This window comes from Microcaecilia unicolor, chromosome 4 (genome assembly GCF_901765095.1).
Source record: "Microcaecilia unicolor chromosome 4, aMicUni1.1, whole genome shotgun sequence".
Lineage (NCBI taxonomy): Eukaryota > Metazoa > Chordata > Amphibia > Gymnophiona > Siphonopidae > Microcaecilia > Microcaecilia unicolor.
The window spans coordinates 37,156,586-37,177,842 of record NC_044034.1 but is presented as its reverse complement, the minus strand read 5'-3'; the positions used below and the strand labels follow the sequence as shown (position 1 = coordinate 37,177,842).

General features: G+C 45.4%; 1 protein-coding gene across 1 annotated transcript in view; it reads right to left on the bottom strand.

Annotated features, from left to right (window-relative positions):
* Positions 1 to 9,280: 9,280 nt before the first annotated feature.
* CCDC81 (coiled-coil domain containing 81) overlaps positions 9,281 to 21,257 on the bottom strand; it is a 251,340-nt gene continuing 239,363 nt past the window's right edge. Inside the window, 2 exon segments of the mRNA XM_030200151.1 lie at positions 9,281 to 9,921; positions 16,794 to 16,919. Of these exon segments, the coding sequence (XP_030056011.1) occupies positions 9,783 to 9,921; positions 16,794 to 16,919 (265 nt within the window). The 3' untranslated portion in view covers positions 9,281 to 9,782.

The following is a 21,257-nucleotide window of genomic DNA, read 5'->3' as shown; positions in this document are numbered from 1 at the left end:
ACATACCACAGTGTCAAATAAAACTAGGGTTCTCCAGCATTTGGTAATAAACAATTCACAAAGGTGTTAGTCTTCTGGACTGTAGTGAAGATCCTAGATTGGCCTCGGTCCATCAATCAAAGTTTTGCAGGGTGTATAAGAGTGCAAATTTCACCTTCTGTTAAAACAGTCTAGAACAGTGTGAAGCAAACTCATGCTGCTAGACAGACACTTTTGGAGAATAGTCCTGAAAGCACAACATTTTCCGACCATTATATTCCAATTGTATACCTGCACAGAGAAACTATAGAATCATAGTTTATATGCAAAGTTCAGTAGTTTAAATATGGCCACCCTGGAGCATTGGTCACCTGGTCTCTTGAATCCTAGACTGAGAGTCCACTCAATCTTGAGAGGGCCTTTATGACCTCAAGTGCCAGCAATTGAGGAAGCACAGTTTCAAGAAAAGCTTGCACTTCTGTTTCAGCAACAGAGGGTAGTCCAATCAATTTTGCAATATTTTTCTTATGATTATGATGATTCTCCAGCTGTAGCCAGGCTGAAGAGTGGAAAAACCTGACCCAGGAGTTGAATTTGGACTCTCTGCATTGCCATGTACAGTATTGCTACTGAGCCACCAGACTGGCCACTCTTTTTCTTCTGCGCATAGCCAGACTTGAAAGATTTGGGGGGGGGGGGGGCAGAGCCAAAGGTGGGGGGCACATTTCACCTTATCTCCCTGCTCCCCCCTACCGAAACTCCGCAAACTCCTCCCCAGCCTTGGAGGGGGGCCCGGTGTCTCATCAACAGCAGGAGAGAGACAGACCCCAGCGCCTGGCCTCCCTTGGAGGCCAGACTCGGTGGAATCTTGCCCCCCCCCCCCCCCCAGCAGCCCTGGCTGGTGGCTAATGGCCCAAAGAGAAGTGGCTAGTTTTTGTGACTAACCAGTGAAAGTTCACTGGAGAAAACTCGAGACCATGTTCAGTGAAAATAATGCGCCCTCTAGACATAGACACAGATGTAGCATCTGAAAGAAACATAAGCACCCTATCCTATCCAGAGAATGTAATGAATCAAGGTTGTGCTCTATGCTGTGCATATCTGTGGTTGATTAGTACCTTTATGATCAGAACAAAATCCCTGTCTTGGGCACAGCTTACTCGACAGTTACTATCACTATTCCTCTCAGGAAAGCTAGCCCTCCCGGGACAGACAGATAGACAATTCAGGTAGGCTTAGATTTTCACATAGGCCCATTCAGAGAAGTAGAGTTTTGCAGCCCCAGTGGTTTGGCTGGAGTTAAGGAGGATCACTGCATAGTGGTGGTTATAATTAAGAGCTGGATTACAAAGATACTAGCATGGGCGCCCGTTCCAAACTATCTGATTTTCCTATAAAGTTGTAGGGCAGAAATAAATTTGTCACTGAGTGGCTATGAATGAAGTTTTGCTGAAAGATCCCAAAAACAGATAGGCAAGCAGTATGCTGGGTCCGAAAGGAAGGAAACTGTATTGAAGCAAACACGGTGACAGATAAAATCTTTAGAAGAATCTAACTGATTAAGGGTGTATACTGTTCAGATGGAAACTGACTGTATAGAGGACCCCCATTCATGTATGGTATGTTTATGGTATACAACATACAATCCTTGCTTCAAGAAGTAATTCTGCTATAGCCTAAATGTTTTCTTAAAACAAATTTTCTTGAACAACTTTGAAAGCAAATAGATTATACATGAATGATGAAAATTGGCAAAGGTACAGATAATATAGATCACAAAAAAGTTTTAAAGAGTGTTTATACTATATAATATCAAAAATTTCTCTCATGCTGGCAAAGAATATTTTAATAGGACTATTGTTCTGTGAGGTGCATTTGAAAGCGTTCATTCTTCAATTCAACAATTTCTTTAAGAAAAGGGGAAAAAAGCCTCTGAATAATTCTCACCTCCAACGTTCTGAAGCTCACTCTGTGGCAGGGAAACACTGAAGCCCTGCACTGTTGAGGCTGTCAGCACCACTCACTGTCACTCATAGACCCGCCCTCAGCCACGCCCTTTCCGCACATAATTCGCAACCCCAACGTTCTAAATGAAGTCTCAACCGGAAGTGTGAGGCGTAGAGATATCCTTTTTCCCCATGACTGTGTGCCCCGCCCTCAGGTCACTACGTGATGACGACGAGAGCGGAGCACTGACACTCCATGAAGCGTCATCTCCCCCTGCCCCTCGCCGCCCATTTTTCATACGGAACCCGCATCGCACACTGCCTCACATTTCACAGAACCCCAGCAACTGCAACCCCTCCCACCCACCCAAACACACAAACACAGGCTCAACGCGCAGTCGCTCCCGCACCCCCCCCCCCCATCGCCGCCGCTCACTTCCCCCCCTCCCCCTGGAAGCCGCCACTCACTCCCCGAGGTCGACGGAGGCAGCGCTTTAAAGTAATGCCAGCTGAGAGGACGAGAAGTGCAGTACAGCAGCCTCACGTTCACCTTTCCCCTTCTCTCTCTGCGTCCTGCCCTCATTTCCTGTTTCGCAGAGAGAGAAGGAGAAAGCTGAATGCGAGGCTGCTGTACTGTGCTTCTCTTCCTCTCAGCTGGCATTACTTTAAAGTGCTGCCTCCGTCGACCTCGGGGGGTGAGTGTCGGCATCCGGGGGGGGGGGGCCAAGTGAGCAACGGCCCTGGGGGGGAGCGTACGCAAACAGCGCGCGACATTCCTGCGACAAATGCGGCCACAGCATCGGCCAAGGACTCCCTGCGAGTGGCCATCAAGGTGCAGGTAGGTGTTCGCGCTGCAGCACATGGGGGCGGGGAGCAGGGCTCGGATACCGGCGCGCACACACACATATACACACGAAAACCTTGCTAGCACCCGTTTCATTGCTTTCTGAAACGGGCCTTTTTTACTAGTATATATATATTTCTCCGAGGACAAGCAGGCTGCTTGTCCTCACTGATGGGTGACGTCCACGGCAGCCCCTCCAATTGGAAACTTCACTAGCAAGGCCTTTGCTAGCTCTCGCACGCCCATGCGCACCGCGCATGCGCGGCCGTCTTCCCGCCCGAACCGGCTTGTGTTCGTCAGTCTTCTTTTGTCCGCGCTCGGGACAGTCATGTTTTGCCGCCATTTCGTGCCCCTCAAGTTGACCCTCGCGCGTCTTCATGATTTCGCTAAAAAAAAAAAGAGAGACCTTTGGTCTTTGTCCCTTCCCGTGTGTCCAGCTTTTCCCCCAGCGTAAGTTTCCTTTCGCTTTCGGGATAGGCCTTTTTGGCCTCGGTACGGGTTTTCTCTCCCTTATTTTTGGTGCCTTTCATCATCATCGCGAATTTTGATTTCGCCGGTGTGATTTTTCCGCCCATGTCATCGAAGTCTCCCAGCGACTTCAAAAAGTGCACCCAGTGCGCCCGGGTAATCTCGCTCACTGATAGGCACGCTTCGTGTCTTCAGTGTCTGGGGGCTGGGCACCACCCGCAGGCCTGTAGTCTTTGTGCTCTTTTACAAAAGAGGACTCAGGTAGCGAGATTGGCCCAGTGGAACGTGTTGTTCTCGGGCTCTTCGTCGACAACAGCACAGGACGCATCGAGTGCATCGACGTCGACAGCATCGAAGTCTTCGACCTCGGCATCGACTGCATCGAGGCTTCGACCCTCTGCATCGTTGGTACCGAGACATCGAAAGGCTGTGTCGACGTCGGTGGTACCGGGACCTCCGCTGTTGCTGATGTTGTCGGACGGTGGTGCTTCGACTGGAGTGCAGGTGAGGGCTGTCCATTCCCCTGCTGGTGGCGGTGAGCCTTCGGGTGGGTCTCCTCCTGCCCTGAGGGCTCCTGCGGTACAGCCCCCCCCGAGACCGACCTTCTTCGGCCTCGGCCCCGAGGAAGAGACGGTTGGATTCTACGTCCTCCTCGTCGGTACCGGGAAGCTCCACATGCTTCGTTTGAAGAAATCAAAGAAGCATCGACACCAGTCTCCTTCCCGCCTCGGTACCAAGAGCGCTGGGTCGCCGAGGGAGTCGGCACTCAGTATGCATCGGCACTGGGAGGATCGCTCACCCTCTATTCAGGAGGTGTCGATGCGCTCCACCTTGGACAGCCCGGAACCGCCTCCACGCCCGGAACAGACTCTGACCTCGACGTCTGCATCGGCTTCCCAGTCTTTCTCCACAGTCGTTCTGCACGAGAGTCTCCGGGCCGTTCTTCCAGAGATTCTGGGAGAGCTGTTGCGCCCTTCTCCTCCGGTACCGGGGGTGCTTGCGCCACCGGTACCATCGAGCGAGGCGACGGCTGGCCCTTTGCCCGGGGTGAGGTCTCCGACATCGGTACCGCTTGCGGTACCGGCTGCGGCCGCCTCCCAGGAAGACTCCCCGACGACGTCGGTGGAGGGAGCTTCGCCGGTGCTGGCGAGGGAGTCTACCTCTCAGCGCTCCCACCGTGGCCGTGTTTCCACGGAGTCAAGTCGGGCACGGCTTCAGATGCAGGTTCATGAACTTGTGTCTGATACTGATGGTGAGGCCTCGTGGGAGGAGGAGGAGGACATCAGATATTTCTCTGACGAGGAGTCTGATGGCCTTCCTTCTGATCCCACTCCCTCCCCTGAAAGGCAGCTTTCTCCTCCCGAGAGTCTGTCTTTCGCGGCCTTTGTCCGGGAGATGTCTACGGCCATCCTCTTCCCGGTGGTCGTGGAGGATGAGCCCAGGGCTGAGATGTTTGAGCTCTTGAACTATCCTTCTCCACCTAAGGAAGCGTCCACAGTACCCATGCATCATGTCCTAGAAAAGACATTGCTGGCGAACTGGACCAAGCCTCTAACTAATCCCCACATTCCCAAGATCGAATCCCAGTACCGGATCCATGGGGACCCAGAGCTGATGCGCACTCAGTTGCCTCACAACTCTGGTGTGGTGGATCTGGCCCTAAAGAAGGCTAAGAGTTCTAGGGAGCATGCTTCGGCTCCCCCGGGCAAGGACTCTAGAACCTTAGACTTCTTTGGGAGGAGGGCCTACCATTCTTCTATGCTCGTGGCCAAGATTCAGTCCTACCAGCTCTAAACGAGCATCCACATGCGGAACAATGTGCGGCAGTTGGCGGGCTTGGTGGACAAGCTCCCTTCTGAGCAAGCCAAGCCATTTCAGGAGGTGGTCAGGCAGCTGAAGGTGTAGAAAATTCCTGGCCAGAGGGGTATATGATACCTTTGATGTTGCGTCCAGGGCCACTGCTCAAGGTGTGGTGATGCGCAGACTCTCATGGCTGCGTGCCTCCGACCTGGAGAATAGAATCCAGCAGCGGATTGCGGACTCCCCTTGCCGAGCGGACAACATTTTTGGAGAAAAAGTCGAACAGGTGGTAGAACAGCTCCACCAGCGGGATAACGCTTTCGACAAATTCTCCCGCCGGCAGCCTTCAGCATCTAGCTCTTCAGGTAGACGTTTTTATGGGGGAAGGAGGACTGTTCCCTACTCTTCTGGTAAGCGTAGGTACAATCCTCCCTCTCGACAGCCTGCGGCCCAGGCTAAGCCCCAGCGCGCGCGCTCTCGTCAGCAGCGTGCGCCTCAGCAAGGCCCCACAACTCCCCAGCAAAAGCAGGGGGCGAGCTTTTGACTGGATCCAGAAGAGCATAGCCGATGTCAAGGTGTCCATGCCGGGCGATCTGCCGGTCGGGGGGAGGTTGAAAGTTTTTCACCAAAGGTGGCCTCTCATAACCTCCGACCAGTGGGTTCTCCAAATAGTCCGACAAGGATACACCCTCAATTTGGCCTCGAAGCCTCCAAATTGCCCACCGGGAGCTCAGTCCTTCAGCTTCCAACACAAACAGGTACTTGCAGAGAAACTCTCCGCCCTTCTCAGCACCAATGCGGTCGAGCCCATGCCACCCAGGCAAGAAGGGCTGGGATTCTATTCCAGGTACTTCCTTGTGGAAAAGAAAACAGGGGGGATGCGTCCCATCCTAGACCTAAGGGCCCTGAACAAATATCTGGTCAAGGAAAAGTTCAGGATGCTTTCCCTGGGCACCCTTCTTCCCATGATTCAGCAAAACGATTGGCTATGCTCTCTGGACTTAAAGGATGCTTATACACACATCCCGATACTGCCAGCTCACAGACAGTATCTTCGATTTCATCTGGGATCATGTCACTTCCAGTACTGTGTGCTACCCTTTGGGCTCGCCTCTGCGCCCAGAGTGTTCACGAAGTGCCTAGCTGTGGTAGCAGCAGCGCTTCGCAGGCTCGGAGTGCATGTGTTCCCTTATCTCAACGATTGGCTGGTGAAGAACACTTCCGAGGCAGGAGCTCTACAGTCCATGCAGATGACTATTCAACTCCTGGAGCTACTAGGGTTTGTGATAAATTACCCAAAGTCCCACCTTCTCCCAGTACAGAGACTCGAATTCATAGGAGCTCTGCTGGATTCTCGGACAGCTCGTACCTATCTCCTGGAGACGAGGACCAGCAATCTGCTGTCCCTTGTCTCCCGGGTACGAGCGTCCCAGCAGATCACAACTCGGCAGATGTTGAGATTGCTTGGCCACATGGCCTCCACAGTCCATGTGACTCCCATGGCTCGTCTTCACATGCGATCTGCTCAATGGACCCTAGCTTCCCAGTGGTTTCAGGCTGCTGGGGATCTAGAGGACGTGATCCACCTGTCCACGAGTTTTCTCAAATCCCTGTACTGGTGGACGATTTGGGCCAATTTGACTCTGGGACGCCCCTTCCAAATTCCTCAGCCACAAAAGGTGCTGACTACGGATGCGTCTCTCCTGGGGTGGGGAGCTCATGTCGATGGACTTCACACCCAAGGAAGCTGGTCCCCCCAGGAACGCGATCTGCAGATCAATCTCCTGGAGTTACGAGCGGTCTGGAACGCTCTGAAGGCTTTCAGAGATCGGCTGTCCCATCAAATTATCCAAATTCAGACAGACAACCAGGTTGCCATGTATTACATCAACAAGCAGGGGGGCACCGGATCTCGCCCCCTGTGTCAGGAAGCCATCAGCATGTGGCTCTGGGCTCACCGTTACGGCATGTGGCTCCAAGCCACATATCTGGCAGGCGTAAACAACAGTCTGGCCGACAGGTTGAGCAGGATTATGCAACCTCACGAGTGGTCGCTCAATTCCGGAGTAGTGCGCCAGATCTTCCAAGTGTGGGGCACCCCCTTGGTAGATCTCTTCGCATCTCGAGCCAACCACAAGGTCCCTCAGTTCTGTTCCAGACTTCAGGCCCACGATCGACTGGCATCGGATGCCTTCCTCCTGGATTGGGGGGAAGGTCTGCTGTATGCTTATCCTCCCATACCTCTGGTGGGGAAGACTTTGTTGAAACTCAAACAAGACCGGGGCACCATGATTCTGATTGCTCCCTTTTGGCCACGTCAGATCTGGTTCCCTCTTCTTCTGGAGTTGTCCTCCGAAGAACCGTGGAGATTGGAGTGTTTTCCGACCCTCATCACACAGGACGAAGGGGCGCTTCTGCATCCCAACCTCCAGTCTCTGGCTCTCACGGCCTGGATGTTGAGAGCGTAGACTTTGCCTCTTTGAGTCTGTCAGAGGGTGTCTCCCGTGTCTTGCTTGCTTCCAGAAAAGATTCCACTAAGAGGAGTTACTTCTTTTTATGGAGGAGGTTTGCCGTCTGGTGTGACAGCAAGGCCCTAGATCCTCGCTCTTGTCCTACACAGACCCTGCTTGACTACCTTCTGCACTTGTCTGAGTCTGGTCTCAAGACCAACTCTGTAAGGGTTCACCTTAGCGCAATCAGTGCATACCATTACCGTGTGGAAGGTAAGCCGATCTCAGGACAGCCTTTAGTTGTTCGCTTCATGAGAGGTTTGCTTTTGCAAAGCCCCCCGTCAAACCTCCTACAGTGTCATGGGATCTCAATGTCGTTCTCACCCAGCTGATGAAACCTCCTTTTGAGCCACTGAACTCCTGCCATCTGAAGTACTTGACCTGGAAGGTCATTTTCTTGGTGGCAGTTACTTCAGCTCATAGAGTCAGTGAGCTTCAGGCCCTGGTAGCCCAGGCCCCTTACACCAAATTTCATCATAACAGAGTAGTCCTCCGCACTCACCCTAAGTTCTTGCCGAAGGTAGTGTCGGAGTTCCATCTGAACCAGTCAATTGTCTTGCCAACATTCTTTCCCCATCCGCATTCCTGCCCTGCTGAATGTCAGCTGCACACATTGGACTGCAAAAGAGCATTGGCCTTCTATCTGGAGCGGACACAGCCCAACAGACAGTCCGCCCAATTGTTTGTTTCTTTTCATCCCAACAGGAGGGGAGTGGCTGTGGGGAAACGCACAATATCCAATTGGTTAGCAGATTGCATTTCCTTCACTTACTCCCAGGCTGGGCTGGCTCTTGAGGGTCATGTCACGGCTCACAATGTCAGAGCCATGGCTGCGTCAGTGGCCCACTTGAAGTCAGCCACTATTGAAGAGATCTGTAAAGCTGCGACGTGGTCATCTGTCCACACATTCACATCTCATTACTGCCTGCAGCAGGATACCTGACGCGACAGTCGGTTCGGGCAGTCAGTGCTTCAGAATCTGTTCAGGGTTTAGAATCCAACTCCACCCCCCTAGGCCCATGTTTTATTCTGTTCCAGGCTACACTCTCTGTTAGTTGGATAAGTTTTTATGTCAATCTCAGTTATGTACTCGCCGTTGCGAGGCCCAATTGACCATGTTTGTTGTTTTGAGTGAGCCTGGGGGCTAGGGATACCCCATCAGTGAGAACAAGCAGCCTGCTTGTCCTCAGAGAAAGCGAATGCTACATACCTGTAGAAGGTATTCTCCGAGGACAGCAGGCTGATTGTTCTCACAAACCCGCCCGCCTCCCCTTTGGAGTTGTGTCTTCCCTTGTCTTTGTCTTGCTACTTACGGGACTGTCGAACACGAGCCGGTTCGGGCGGGAAGACGGCCGCGCATGCGCGGTGCGCATGGGCATGCGAGAGCTAGCAAAGGCCTTTGCTAGTGAAGTTTCCGATTGGAGGGGCTGCCATGGACGTCACCCATCAGTGAGAACAATCAGCCTGCTGTCCTCGGAGAATACCTTCTACAGGTATGTAGCATTCGCTTATATATATATATATATATATATATATATATATATATATATATAGTATACTTTTTATGCAAGGAGATGTCTATATAAGTTTCTGAATATAATGTCAACCATCTTGATTTGAGCAAGGTTACATTTTTCCCCTAAAATGAATAAAGTTTGATCAGATTAAACTCTGCAGGAGTTCAGACATTAAGACAACCACTGACAGTTTTTAATTTATTTCTGTAATGCGTATCTATAAATTAACATGCAATTGTTTTAAAACCATTGATCATAACTGGAGCATTCCGTTTACACAGAAATGTTAAGTTTAATAAATGATTCATGCACAGAACACACAGTATATATCACATACTGATACTTATTCATGTACACAAAAAAAAATAGTCCAGAAAAAATATTTAGTAGATTTCTTTAAAACCGCCTTTAAATTTTTCCAGTGTTGCTATGCTCCCTATAATAGAATGATTTAAATAGTAGTGTTTTCATTTGTATTACAAAAAAAAGTTTAACACCAATACAATGAAAACATAAATGGAGCATCATAACTTTTTAAAAATTCTTCATAATTCTCATGACCTAATTTTTTGTATGTACATGCGCACACATAGCTTTACATCAAAACAGCTATATAGCAACATACATTATTTTAAAATGTTCCATCAATATGAGATCATTATCATAGTCACAGAGGGAAAATCTTTTCAGTATAACCCAAAATGGGTCACAAATGGATTTAAGCCATTAGGCGAGATCCGGGTTCACGTTCTGTGGTGCACCACAAATTGCTTTCTCCACAGTTGGTGGTACGTTTCTTACACTGAAAGCAGCGTCGATATGTTTCAAACTGATCAAGTAGAAGTTTGCTTCCAGCCCTAAGAAAAATAAAACAGAGTGTTTTCTTTAGTACTTGAGATGAGCTTCTATGCATTTATTCATATTTTTAATGTTTACTTATTATAAACTTCTCATGTACATATCAAGCCATAACCAAATGATGGCTTGTACAGAAAAGCTGATTGTCAGGTGACAAAACTGTGGGGGATCTGCAGATCAACTATATGTACTCATATAGGTGCTCATTTTCAAAGCACACAGAATTACAAAGTTATGTGGAAGGGTATTTTTGATATGCTGTTTAAGTTGGACTTTGGACGTTTTGCGCTAAACGTCCAAAATCCAAATAGGAAATATAGCCATTTTAAAACAGCAAAATGTCTTTTTTTTTTTTTTTTTTTTAAATGACCATATGCAAGATGTTTTTGAGCTCCATTTATCTTTCGTTTTGGTCCACTTTTGAAAAAAAAAAAGTCCAAGTGAAAAACAGAGAAAATCAAGCCACGGAGATGTAAAAGGAGCCAGCATTCTTTGTAGACTGGCCACACAGACATCCCAGGAGAGCAATGGGACCCTGAAGTGGACTTCAAATAAAAGCTCCCAGGTACACATCTCACCAATACCTCCTTATACTGTATGAAGAGCTCTCCAAAACCCACCAAAAACCTACTGTACCCAACTGTACACCACCACAGTAGCCCTTGGTCACCTATATGTGGGTATAATAGGTTTTTGGTGAGTGTGGGAAGGGAAGGCTCACACTTTCCACCACAAGTATAACAGGTAGAGTGTGACTGGGTCCTCGCTATAGTGCACTCCACTGACCACTACACTACTCCAGAGACCTACCTGCTTGCTGCTCTAATAGACCTGGCTATAACATCTGAACCTGTACTACAGCTTGGTAAGTAATATTTTTAATCACATCTTTGGGGGCTTCTCCCTGATTCCCCTCCAGTAGTCATCTGGTCATTAAGGGCACCATTGTGTGCCTTATTCTTTCTAAAAACAGGTTTAGACCAAAACATTGAATTTTCAGCCCTAGACATTTTTGTTTTGTTCCATTATGGCTATAAAATGTCCAAGTTTTAGGAATGCCCTAAGCCCGCCCGCCCCCGACACGTCCCCTTGTGATTTGGATGCATAGATAAACATCTGCAAAATAGGTTTAGAAAATACCGATTTGGATGTTTTGAGAAGAAATTCATCCAAATGCTGCTTTATGACACTTTTTGGACTTTTTTCTCTTTCAAAAATGAGCCCCATAGTAACCTATGAGCTTTGAAAATGAGCCTCATACTCTTAAGGTTTTTTAATTCTATGTGTTGATTCGTGATCCGCCTAGAATTTGGGATAGTGCGGAATAGAAATTTTTTGAAATAAAGTATAGTAAAGAGAATAAAAGAAAGCAAATAAAAATCAATTAATCTATTACAGCTAAAGTCCACAAAATTAAAACAGGTCCAATCAACAAGGAGAATATAACAGGCAAATATATATTGTAGGAAAAAAAACAGAACTGTCACAATGAGAAGGAAGCCCCTTTATATGGTTGGAGAAAACATATGTGGCAGCCATCTGGATGCCAGAAAAGAATAGATGTGTAGGTTTCCAAAAGACATATTTGATTGATGGATAAGTAATTGCACACTTGCACGGGAATTGAAGGAAAAAGGATGCCCCTACCTGGAGCACCCCAGGACAAAGCAGTAGAAACTGCTTACATCTCTTCTGTATATCACAACAGGTCAGGAAAAACATAATCCTTAATTCCCTTGAAGAGCTTACATAGTAACACGAGTTCAATTCCCACTTCAGGCACAGGCAGCTCCTTGTGACTCTGGACAAGTCACCTAACCCTCCATTGCCCCATGTAAGCCGCATTGAGCCTGCCATGAGTGGGAAAGTGCGGGGTACAAATGTAACAAAAAATAAAAAAATAGTAACATAGTAGATGACGGCACAAAAAGACCTACATGGTCCATCCAGTCTGCCCAACAAGATAAACTCATATGTGTATACCTTACCTTGATTTGTACCTGCCTTTTTCAGGGCACAGACCGTACAAGTCTGCCCAGCAGTATTTCCCGCCTCCCAACCACCAGTCCTGCCTCCCATCACCGGCTCTGGCACAGACCGTATAAGTCTGCCCTCCACTATCCTCGCCTCCCAACCACCAACCTCTCTTCCCCCACCTGCTCCGCCACCCAATTTCGGCTAAGCTTCTGAGGATCCATTCCTGCTGCACAGGATTCCTTTATGCATATCCCACGCTTGTTTGAATTCCGTTACCGTTTTCATCACCACCTCCCACAGGAGGGCATTCCAAGCATCCACCACCCTCTCCGTGAAAAAATACTTCCTGACATCTTTTTTGAGTCTGCCCCCCTTCAATCTCATTTCATGTTCTCTCGTTCTACCGCCTTCCCATCTCCGGAAAAGATTTTTTTGCGGATAAATACCTTTCAAGTATTTGAACGTCTGTATCATATCACCCCTGTTCCTTCTTTCCTCCAGGGTATACATGTTCAGGTCAGCAAGTCTCTGCTCATACGTCTTGGAACGCAAATCCCATACCATTCTCGAAGCTTTTCTTTGCACCGCTTCCATTTTTTTAACATCCTTCACAAGGTACGGCCTCCAAAACTGAACACAATACTCCAGGTGGGGCCTCACCAACGACTTGTACAGGGGCATCAACACTTCCTTTCTTCTGCTGATCACACCTCTCTCTATACAGCCTAGCAACCTTCTCGCTACGGCCACCGCCTTGTCACACTGTTTCGTCACCTTCCGGTCCTCGGATACTATCACCCCAAGATCCCTCTCTTCCTCAGTACCTATCAGACTCTCACCACCTAACACATAAGTCTCTCGTGGGTTTCTACTCCCTAAATGCATCACTTTGCATTTCTTCGCATTGAATTTTAATTGCCAAACCTTAGACCATTCTTCTAGCTTCCTCAGATCCCTTTTCATGCTTTCCACTCCCTCCCGGGTGTCCACTCTGTTGCAAATCTTAGTATCATCCGCAAATAGGCAAACTTTACCTTCTAACCCTTCGGCAATGTCACTCACAAATATATTGAACAGAATCAGCCCCAGCACCGATCCCTGAGGCACTCCACTACTCACCTTTCCCTCCTCCGAGCGAACTCCATTTACCACCACCCTCTGTCGTCTGTCCGTCAACCAGTTCCTAATCCAGTTCACCACTTCGGGACCTATCTTCAGCCCATCTAGTTTATTTAAGAGCCTCCTGTGGGGAACCATGTCAAAAGCTTTGCTAAAATCTAAGTAGTTTATCCTTATCCCTAAGATAACGTTTCGATATCCAATCCCTATCCTTACAAAAGCACAGTCAATCTAAGTAGGTCCACTTCGGGACCTATCTTCAGTCCATTTAGTTTATTTAAGAGCCTCCTGTGGGGAACCGTGTCAAAAGCTTTGCTAAAATCTAAGTAGCTTATCCTTATCCCTAAGATAACGTTTCGATATCCAATCCCTATCCTTACAAAAGCATAGTCAATAAATGCATAGACTGAGAGTTTCCCTTATTTACTCCTGCCTCAGGCAATAATTTTAAAGAATCAAAAGTAATATCCCCAGAGTCAGTCTCTCTTCTTTGTGAGGGAAGATAGTATACTCTCAACAAAAGTGGTATTTGATCCTTAGATTGAAGTACTTCCAAGAAATATTGTGTCACCATATTCCTAGGGAATATTTTCTCTTCATTCGGAACATTAACCAACCTTAAATTTCCACTCTTCATAAAGTTTTCAAGATTTTCAAGTTTGGAACGTATCCCAGTGAGATCTTTAATCATATCCATTTACACAGTTTGAACCCAAGATGAGTTTGCTCAAAGCCCAAAAGCTTCTGTTACCCAGCTTTTAATTCAGTTACTGCAGTCTCAGTTTGACCCAAGTTTCTGCTCAAATGATGACATTTGTTTAGATAAACCTTGAACAGTTGGTAAAATAACTTTAGCTAGGTCCAATATTGCAATCCAAATTGTGTGCAGAGTAGATTTACTCACAAGCGTTGCTGGCATTAAGGCAGGGGGTTCTTCAAATTCAACTTTGTGCCTTCCCATATATTTTTGTATTTGGATTTTCTCACACCTTTTTGAGTAGTAGCTCAAAGTGAGTTACATTCAGGTACACTAGATATTTCTCTGTCCCTAGAGGCTCACAGTCTAAGTTTGTACCTGAGGCAATGGAGAGTTAAGTGACTTGCCCAAGATCACAAGGAGCAGCAGTGGGATTTGAACCGGGCACCTCTGGATTTCAAGACCAGTGCTCTAACCACTAGGCAACTCTTCCCTAGCACCAGATACACCAGGTTGCAGTATATATGAACTCTTTTCCTTTTGCACACTACCCTCCTCATCTGGTGAGTTAAAAAAAAAACACTCTTCACATTGGAGATAGCTGTCCTGACTGCCTCTTCCCAACCAATTCCCCAGAAGGGCAGGAACTTCTATGGAGCTGTGTTCCATAAGGAGAGCTAGCTGCTCATGACTGGGGGGGGGGGGGGGGGGGGGGGGGGGCTCGGATCCACATTGAAAGTTGGTTTGTTCCCCAAGGATCCAGTCTGATCTCCAAACAGAGCAGGTTCTAGGGGGGCATTTCCAGTTGGTGCCACTAATTCGGTTCTTCTTCGGGTCACAAAGCTATCAATCGGGCCCATGGCAGATGCAGCTGTAGGCCAAACCAAATGAGCAGACTGCTTTTCTGTCCGTTTCCCCATCGTGCCTAGAATAGGCAAGAGAAGAGAGGAAGCTGCTAGCATCTTCACACAATAGATGCCATCTTGGATCTCCCTTAGGATCTCTATGCATTTATTCTGCAATATTTCTTCAATTGCATTAAATAAAAATTGATGTTGCTGTTTCCAGCTCATCTCTAAAAGAACTGCCCAACCTAAGGTTTATACACTTTCCTTTAAAAAACTTTATGAATCACTTCTTAATGTTAAACTGATATTTCCAAGAAATAATTTTTAAGTTTCTCTCTTAGAAAAAAAAGATGCTATCTTTTTATGGTGCAGAAAGTATGTTTCAACAAAATATATAAACTAAACAAAGAAAAGTAGATATATACAAAACTCTAACTTCCTGATCCTAGAATAAAATGCATTTGTGCAGCCAGTGGCAGTATCAACTACACAAATATCTACTTATTTAAAAATACTTATAGCCCACCCTTCCACAGCTCTAAGCAGATAACATGTTAAAACAAAGACCACACTTCAAAAACTTCTCTCTCATAAAACCAAGTTAGTTACCTGTAGTGAGTTCTCACAGCATGGGTGATGTCATCCTATTGAACTCATGTGAGAATAAACTCATCAGTTTTAAGATATGGAAACTTTTGAATGGTGCTTCTATATATTCTGTACAGCATTCCCTGCGTCATTTTGTCATGTGGGACCTCACTTCCTCGGTCTTTGAATAGCTAACTCTGGAAGACAACTCATAGTAGTGGTGGGAGGGTACAAGAGTACTCGTATCCTGCTGTCCACAGAGAACATCTGCTTACAGGTAACTTGTTTTTTTTTCCCCCAAGGACACGCAAGACAGCAAGACTTGACAACATGGAACACCCTAACTATAGATTGTTTTCAGGTTGCTTACTTACAAAAAAAAAAAAAGCCCTAGGAGGGAGGAATTGGATTCTAAACCTCATAGAGATTCCGGGGAACAGACTGGCCAAACCTACTGTTTTGTTGGCAATACCCTTGCCAACAATATTGAAATATAAATGTATTAACCAAAATTCATGTTGTAGGTCTTCACATCTCTTCCATCAAGGCCAACCACATGCAGGCTACTGATTCAGCCATGGCTCTGACATTATGAGTCTTGAAATAACCCTATACAGTCAGGCTTGCTTGGGCATAAGTAAAGGAGACACATTCTGCTAGCCAATTAGATAAACTATGCTTGGCAACAGGAGTCCCAGGCTTATTGGAATCAAATGAAACAAAAAGCTGAGTGGACTTTGGCTTGCAATCCAAGGGGTCCTTTTACTAAGGTGCGCCGAAATGTGGCCTGTGCTGGTATAGACATGTGTATTGGGCGTGCGCAGGTCCATTTTTCAGCACACCTGCAAAAAAGGCCTCTTTTTGGGAGGCCGAAAATGGACATGCGGCAAAATGAAATTTGGCACGCGTCCATTTTGGGCCTGAGTCCTTACCACCACCCATTCACTTAATGGTAAGGTCTCACGCATTAACCGAGCGGTAATTGTCAGTGCGTGTACAATGCCGATTACCGACCAGTTAGCACCACACACTGGACATTTTCCGGCGCACATAAAAAATGAAATTACTGCCTGGTCCATGCAGTAGCTTTGCCACAGTTCGGTGGCAAGATGCATCATGCAGAGTGCGAATTCTAAAATGACATCTGGGTGTCTAGGTTCTGTTATGCTAGTATTCTGAAAGTCAGCATTTATCCACCAACATTTAGGCATACCCACTTATGCCACGTCAATAGCACGTATAAATGTGTTTGCCTAAATGCATAACTTTAGTGCATAACTTACAGCATTCTATATGTTATGCCTAACTATAAACCATATAGACCAACATGTTTGGAATATTTGATATAGCAAGTTTTTAATAAACAAACACATAATTGTTGGACATGCCCATGCTCCATATATGCGCCTTCCTCTGTGAACACTCCTTACACTTACATGCTGAATTGCACACTAAAGTTATAGAATACTGGTAAGCACCAAGCTAGCACTTATTACATGTAACAGCCACACTCGTAAGTGCTAGGATTCTATAACGAATTGTGCAAACTGGCACCTAACTATAGAATGAGGGAGTTAATTCCAAAGCAACAGCACTGGAGCCACTCTCCCTTTCTAACTTTGTAAATAAGACCAGATCTTACTTTAGGAACTGTTCTTCTTCACAATCCCTCTGTTGTTTCATCTCTATGTTCTTCAGCCAATCGTCCTTCAATGTTGTTTGCAAACTGTGCATTTTTTCAAACCGAGCAATTCTGTTAGCAAGCAATCTAAAAATTCAATATAAGAAGTAATGTCATACACATATACTTGATTCATAATATTAACATATTTTTACACTTATTTATAATATACATTGAGAAGAAAAAGCAGGGGCAAGATAAACAGAGAAAGGAAAAAAGTGAATAATACATAAGAAAACAAAGTATAAATGAAGCTGCAAGGGGGGAAACTGAAAAGCATCACCAGGAAGTACTTTTTCCTGGAGAGAATGGTGGATGCCTGGAATGCTCTTCTGTGGGAGGTAGTGGGGTTGAAAACAATGATGGAATTCAAAAAGACATGGACTATACACAGAGGATGGAATAGAAGTATAGAGTACTTCCACTCAAAAGTAAAATATAAATGACACACACAAATATGCAAAAAGAGAAAGAGCATAAAGAGGTTAATCTGCATGCAGCAGCGGGAACAACCCTAAAAAGGGGGAAGGTAGGTAGGAAGGTAATCTGCACAGAGCAGCAGGTGCAGCACTGGGCACCTTTCTGGACAGACTGGATAGTCCATGCTAGTCTTTATCTGCTGTCATTTACTATGTTCATATGTAAATTGTTCATTCAAATCCTTAAATATTAAGGAACCAAAGCCATAACCCAAAAAGTAACATTTTAAATCATAGACATTTTGGAGAAAAACATGCCATGAAGAAGCTTCCTCAAATTACTTTAACCCTTTAGTGTACAATGTTCCCGTAATAAACCATATGGGAACAGATTGATGGGAACATTGGACACTAAAGGGTAGAGATTGCAGGTATTTCAAAGTAGGGATATATAGAGAAGGACCTTCTCTTCCTGCATTATTGTCACTCAAAAGCTTAGTTAAATGATGCTAGTGATAAGGCTCCATACTTGGACCTGTCAAACGTGATAAAAATTGATTTGAGCTGAAATGCATGCAGCAATGCTGTTACTGTCATGCAATTGAATACCTCAGAGGCTGCAGCTATTGAAAGAACCTCACCTATATGCTGATAATTCAGAGTATGCTGTGCTCTTTGGATTTGATGTTATTGATTATCAGTATTACTAATAAATTAGTAGAGAGGCCATGTACACAACTGGAAGCTAAAACTAAACTATTAAGCAACATACTGAGTATTTTTTAGAACAGCATAATATATTAGATTCTAATCAATTTGGTTTTCAGACTAATCATGACACTGAGACCCTGTTAATCTCTCTTCTTGACACTGTCAAATCTGGTTTTGATAAAGGTAGGCGTTACTTGTTTCATTAGATATATCGTCAGCATTTGATATCATACACCACTCTATTATGATTAACAGATTAAAAGCGATTGGCATGAAAGATGTAGTTTTACAATGGTTTTCTTTCCATTTAAACAGGCATTTTTGTTCGTTGAAAGGTTCTGATTATTTGTCACGACCACAAGATGGATACCCTTGGACCACAGCCAGAGTTGCGGAAGACAAGTCCCCTGGGCTGGCACAAGGCACGACTCAAGGCAATGAAATCAAGACAACAAGCGCAGACAGGACTAGGCAGGACAAGACAAGGCAAGGCTAGACGGAACAAGGACCAGATCCAGGCAGGGCAAGGAAATCAAAGCAGCGGCACTAGAACTGGAACCCAGACAAGACAAAGAACTAGGCTAGAACTGGGTCCAGACGGGCAAGACAAGGGCAAGGCAAGAACTGGATCCAGATGGGACTAGACAAAGGCAACGAGCAAGACAGACAAGGCTGAGACTAGACACTAAAGACGAAGCAAGGGATGGAAAAAGGTAAGGTCTAGGCAAGGCTGGGCTAGTCGGGGCGCGGAAAGAAGTCCAAGGAGTGGAGGAGTGGCCTAGTGGTTAGGGTGGTGGACTTTGGTCCTGGGGAACTGAGGAACTGAGATCGATTCCCACTTCAGGCACAGGAGGCTCCTTCTGACTCTGGGCAAGTCACTTAACCCTCCATTGCCGCATTGAGCCTGCCATGAGTGGGAAAGCGCGGGGTACAAATGTAACAAAACAAAAAAAAAAACAGGTAAAGCAAGACTGGCTAGGTCCTCAGCAGGGCAAAGTCTGGAGACCAGGCAGGGCTTGAGTTTGGCAGGATCTCAGAGACCAGGCAGGGCTGCAACTTGGCAGGAACTCGGAGACAAGGCAAGGCTGGAACTTGGCAGGAACTCGGAGGCAAGGCAGAGCTGGGCTAGGTCCGAGGTAAGGCTAGGTCTGGAAACTAGGCAAGGCTGGAACAGGAACAAGGCTGGAGACTTTGTTGTGAAGGCCCTGCCCTTAAATACCCCCAAGGCCAGAAACTTGTCTCCACAGGTGGCCCGGAACGGCAGCATCCTGCCCCTTTAAGGGCAGATCATCAGCTCAAGTGCACGTGTGCCCTAGAGAGGTCAACATTGCAGGAAGCTGACACACCAAAGCGAGCCACCAAGTACAGGGCAGGATGAACACCGACACCCCCATGGCCCTGGAATGTGAGCTGGGTCACGAGTCACAGCAGAAATCGTAACATTATTCCACAGATTCTGACATCTTGAATGGGGTCTGCACGAATCTTGTTTGTCTGCTATGCTTTTTTTTTTTATTTTTTTTTTTATATTTATTCGTTTTAAATCAAATTAAACAATCCGTTACATTTGAACAGGAAATACAGACATGTATATTTTATACAGAGATAAATTCTCCATTAACAAAAAAAAAGAATTCAAGGAAATTATATCTTTTACTCTTCTTTAGACCACAAAAACAAGGGGCTAGTCTAATTTAGAAAAACTACTAAAACAAAAAGAGGAAAAACTCAAAAGTAGTAATATGCTTAGCATGCTACCTATCCAATTATTCCATATATCTCATCTAGATCGGCGGTTGACCAATTTTTTTCATATTTATAAATGTTTTCAGCTGTTCTGGCTGGTAGAAGATATATTTTAAACTCATATACTTAATAACACATTTGCATGGATAATTAAGGTAAAAAGAGGCACCTAAAGATATTACATCTGTTCGCATAAGTAAAAACAGTTTCCTCCTTTCCTGGGTCTGTTTAGTAATGTCAGGATAAATCCAGACTTTTTTACCTCTAAACAAAGTTTGCATTTTTTTAAAGTAAATACGCATTACCGCATCTACATCTTGTTGGAAAATAAAGGATGCTATTAAGGTAGTTCTTTCAGAGTTCACATTCAATGTTAATTCTAAAAGTTCAGATACATTCAGAAGTTCTTCTTGATTTTCATCTGGAATAGCTTCAGCAGTAATTTCAGGTGATTTTTTTGTTGGAATATAATAAACCTTATTCAATGGTGGTATAGTTTCCGGGGAAAATTTTAAAACTTCCAACAAATATGCTTTAAAGGCATCTTGAGGATTAATTCCCAGTTCCTTCGGAAAATTCAAGAGTCTTAAATTCAGCCTACGGTTAAAGTTCTCTAATTGTTCTAATCTGCGTTGTGTAGATAAATTATCTTTTACAATTGAGGCTGAAATATCCTTCAACTTAACAACATCTTGCTTAAGGGCACCCATTTGCTCTAATGTTTCTTGTTTTGCAGCATTAAATTCTGCTATGCTATGCTTTTTAATATCTTTCTTTTACCATTATGTAGATTTTTGAACTGTCTAGGTGTTCAGTTTCAAATTTATGCCGATGACATTCAGTTTTGGCACCCATTGAAAAAGCGTGGAGTGATACTTCTGAGTTTCTTGGATTATGTCTTTTGTCAATAAATCAGTGGATGTTGGCTAATCATCTTATGCTAAATGTTGCTAAAATATAGATTTTATTGCTTGCTGGATGTCGTGCTGATGCCTTTTTCATTTTTGTCAGCAATGTTATCCCCTTAGTCAATAAGGCTCGTAATCTAGGTACTATCCTAGATCCCTCTCTCAGTCTAAAATTTCACGTGTGGAAGATCATTAAAGATGGTTAGGGACAGGGACAGAGAGGGAGATGCTGGGCATGAAGAGACATGAAATGTCAAATGGACAGGAGACCCTGCAACAATAGGGGGGAAACCCAGAAAAGAGATACTGGGACAAAAATGAATAGATAAAGTAAATGACCAGACAAAAAAAGGTAGGAAAAAGTATTTTATTGTGAATGTATTATTTGGAATATGTCAGCTTTTGGAAATGCTTCTCTCTCTACTATTTTGTATTTCAGTTTCTATTTCTGTATTATTGTTGTGTGCATAATTTGACTTCCTGAGGTTTCCAGTTCAGTTTTTTGCCTTCATATCTCTATTACTGATGTGTAGTACCTTGTTTCATACTAGTTGAGGGTCTATCTGTGTTTTGCATGTGTGACTAAAGTTTGGTATTCTGCTAGCATATAGTGCCTGTGTAGAGATCTTGTTGCAGACGTG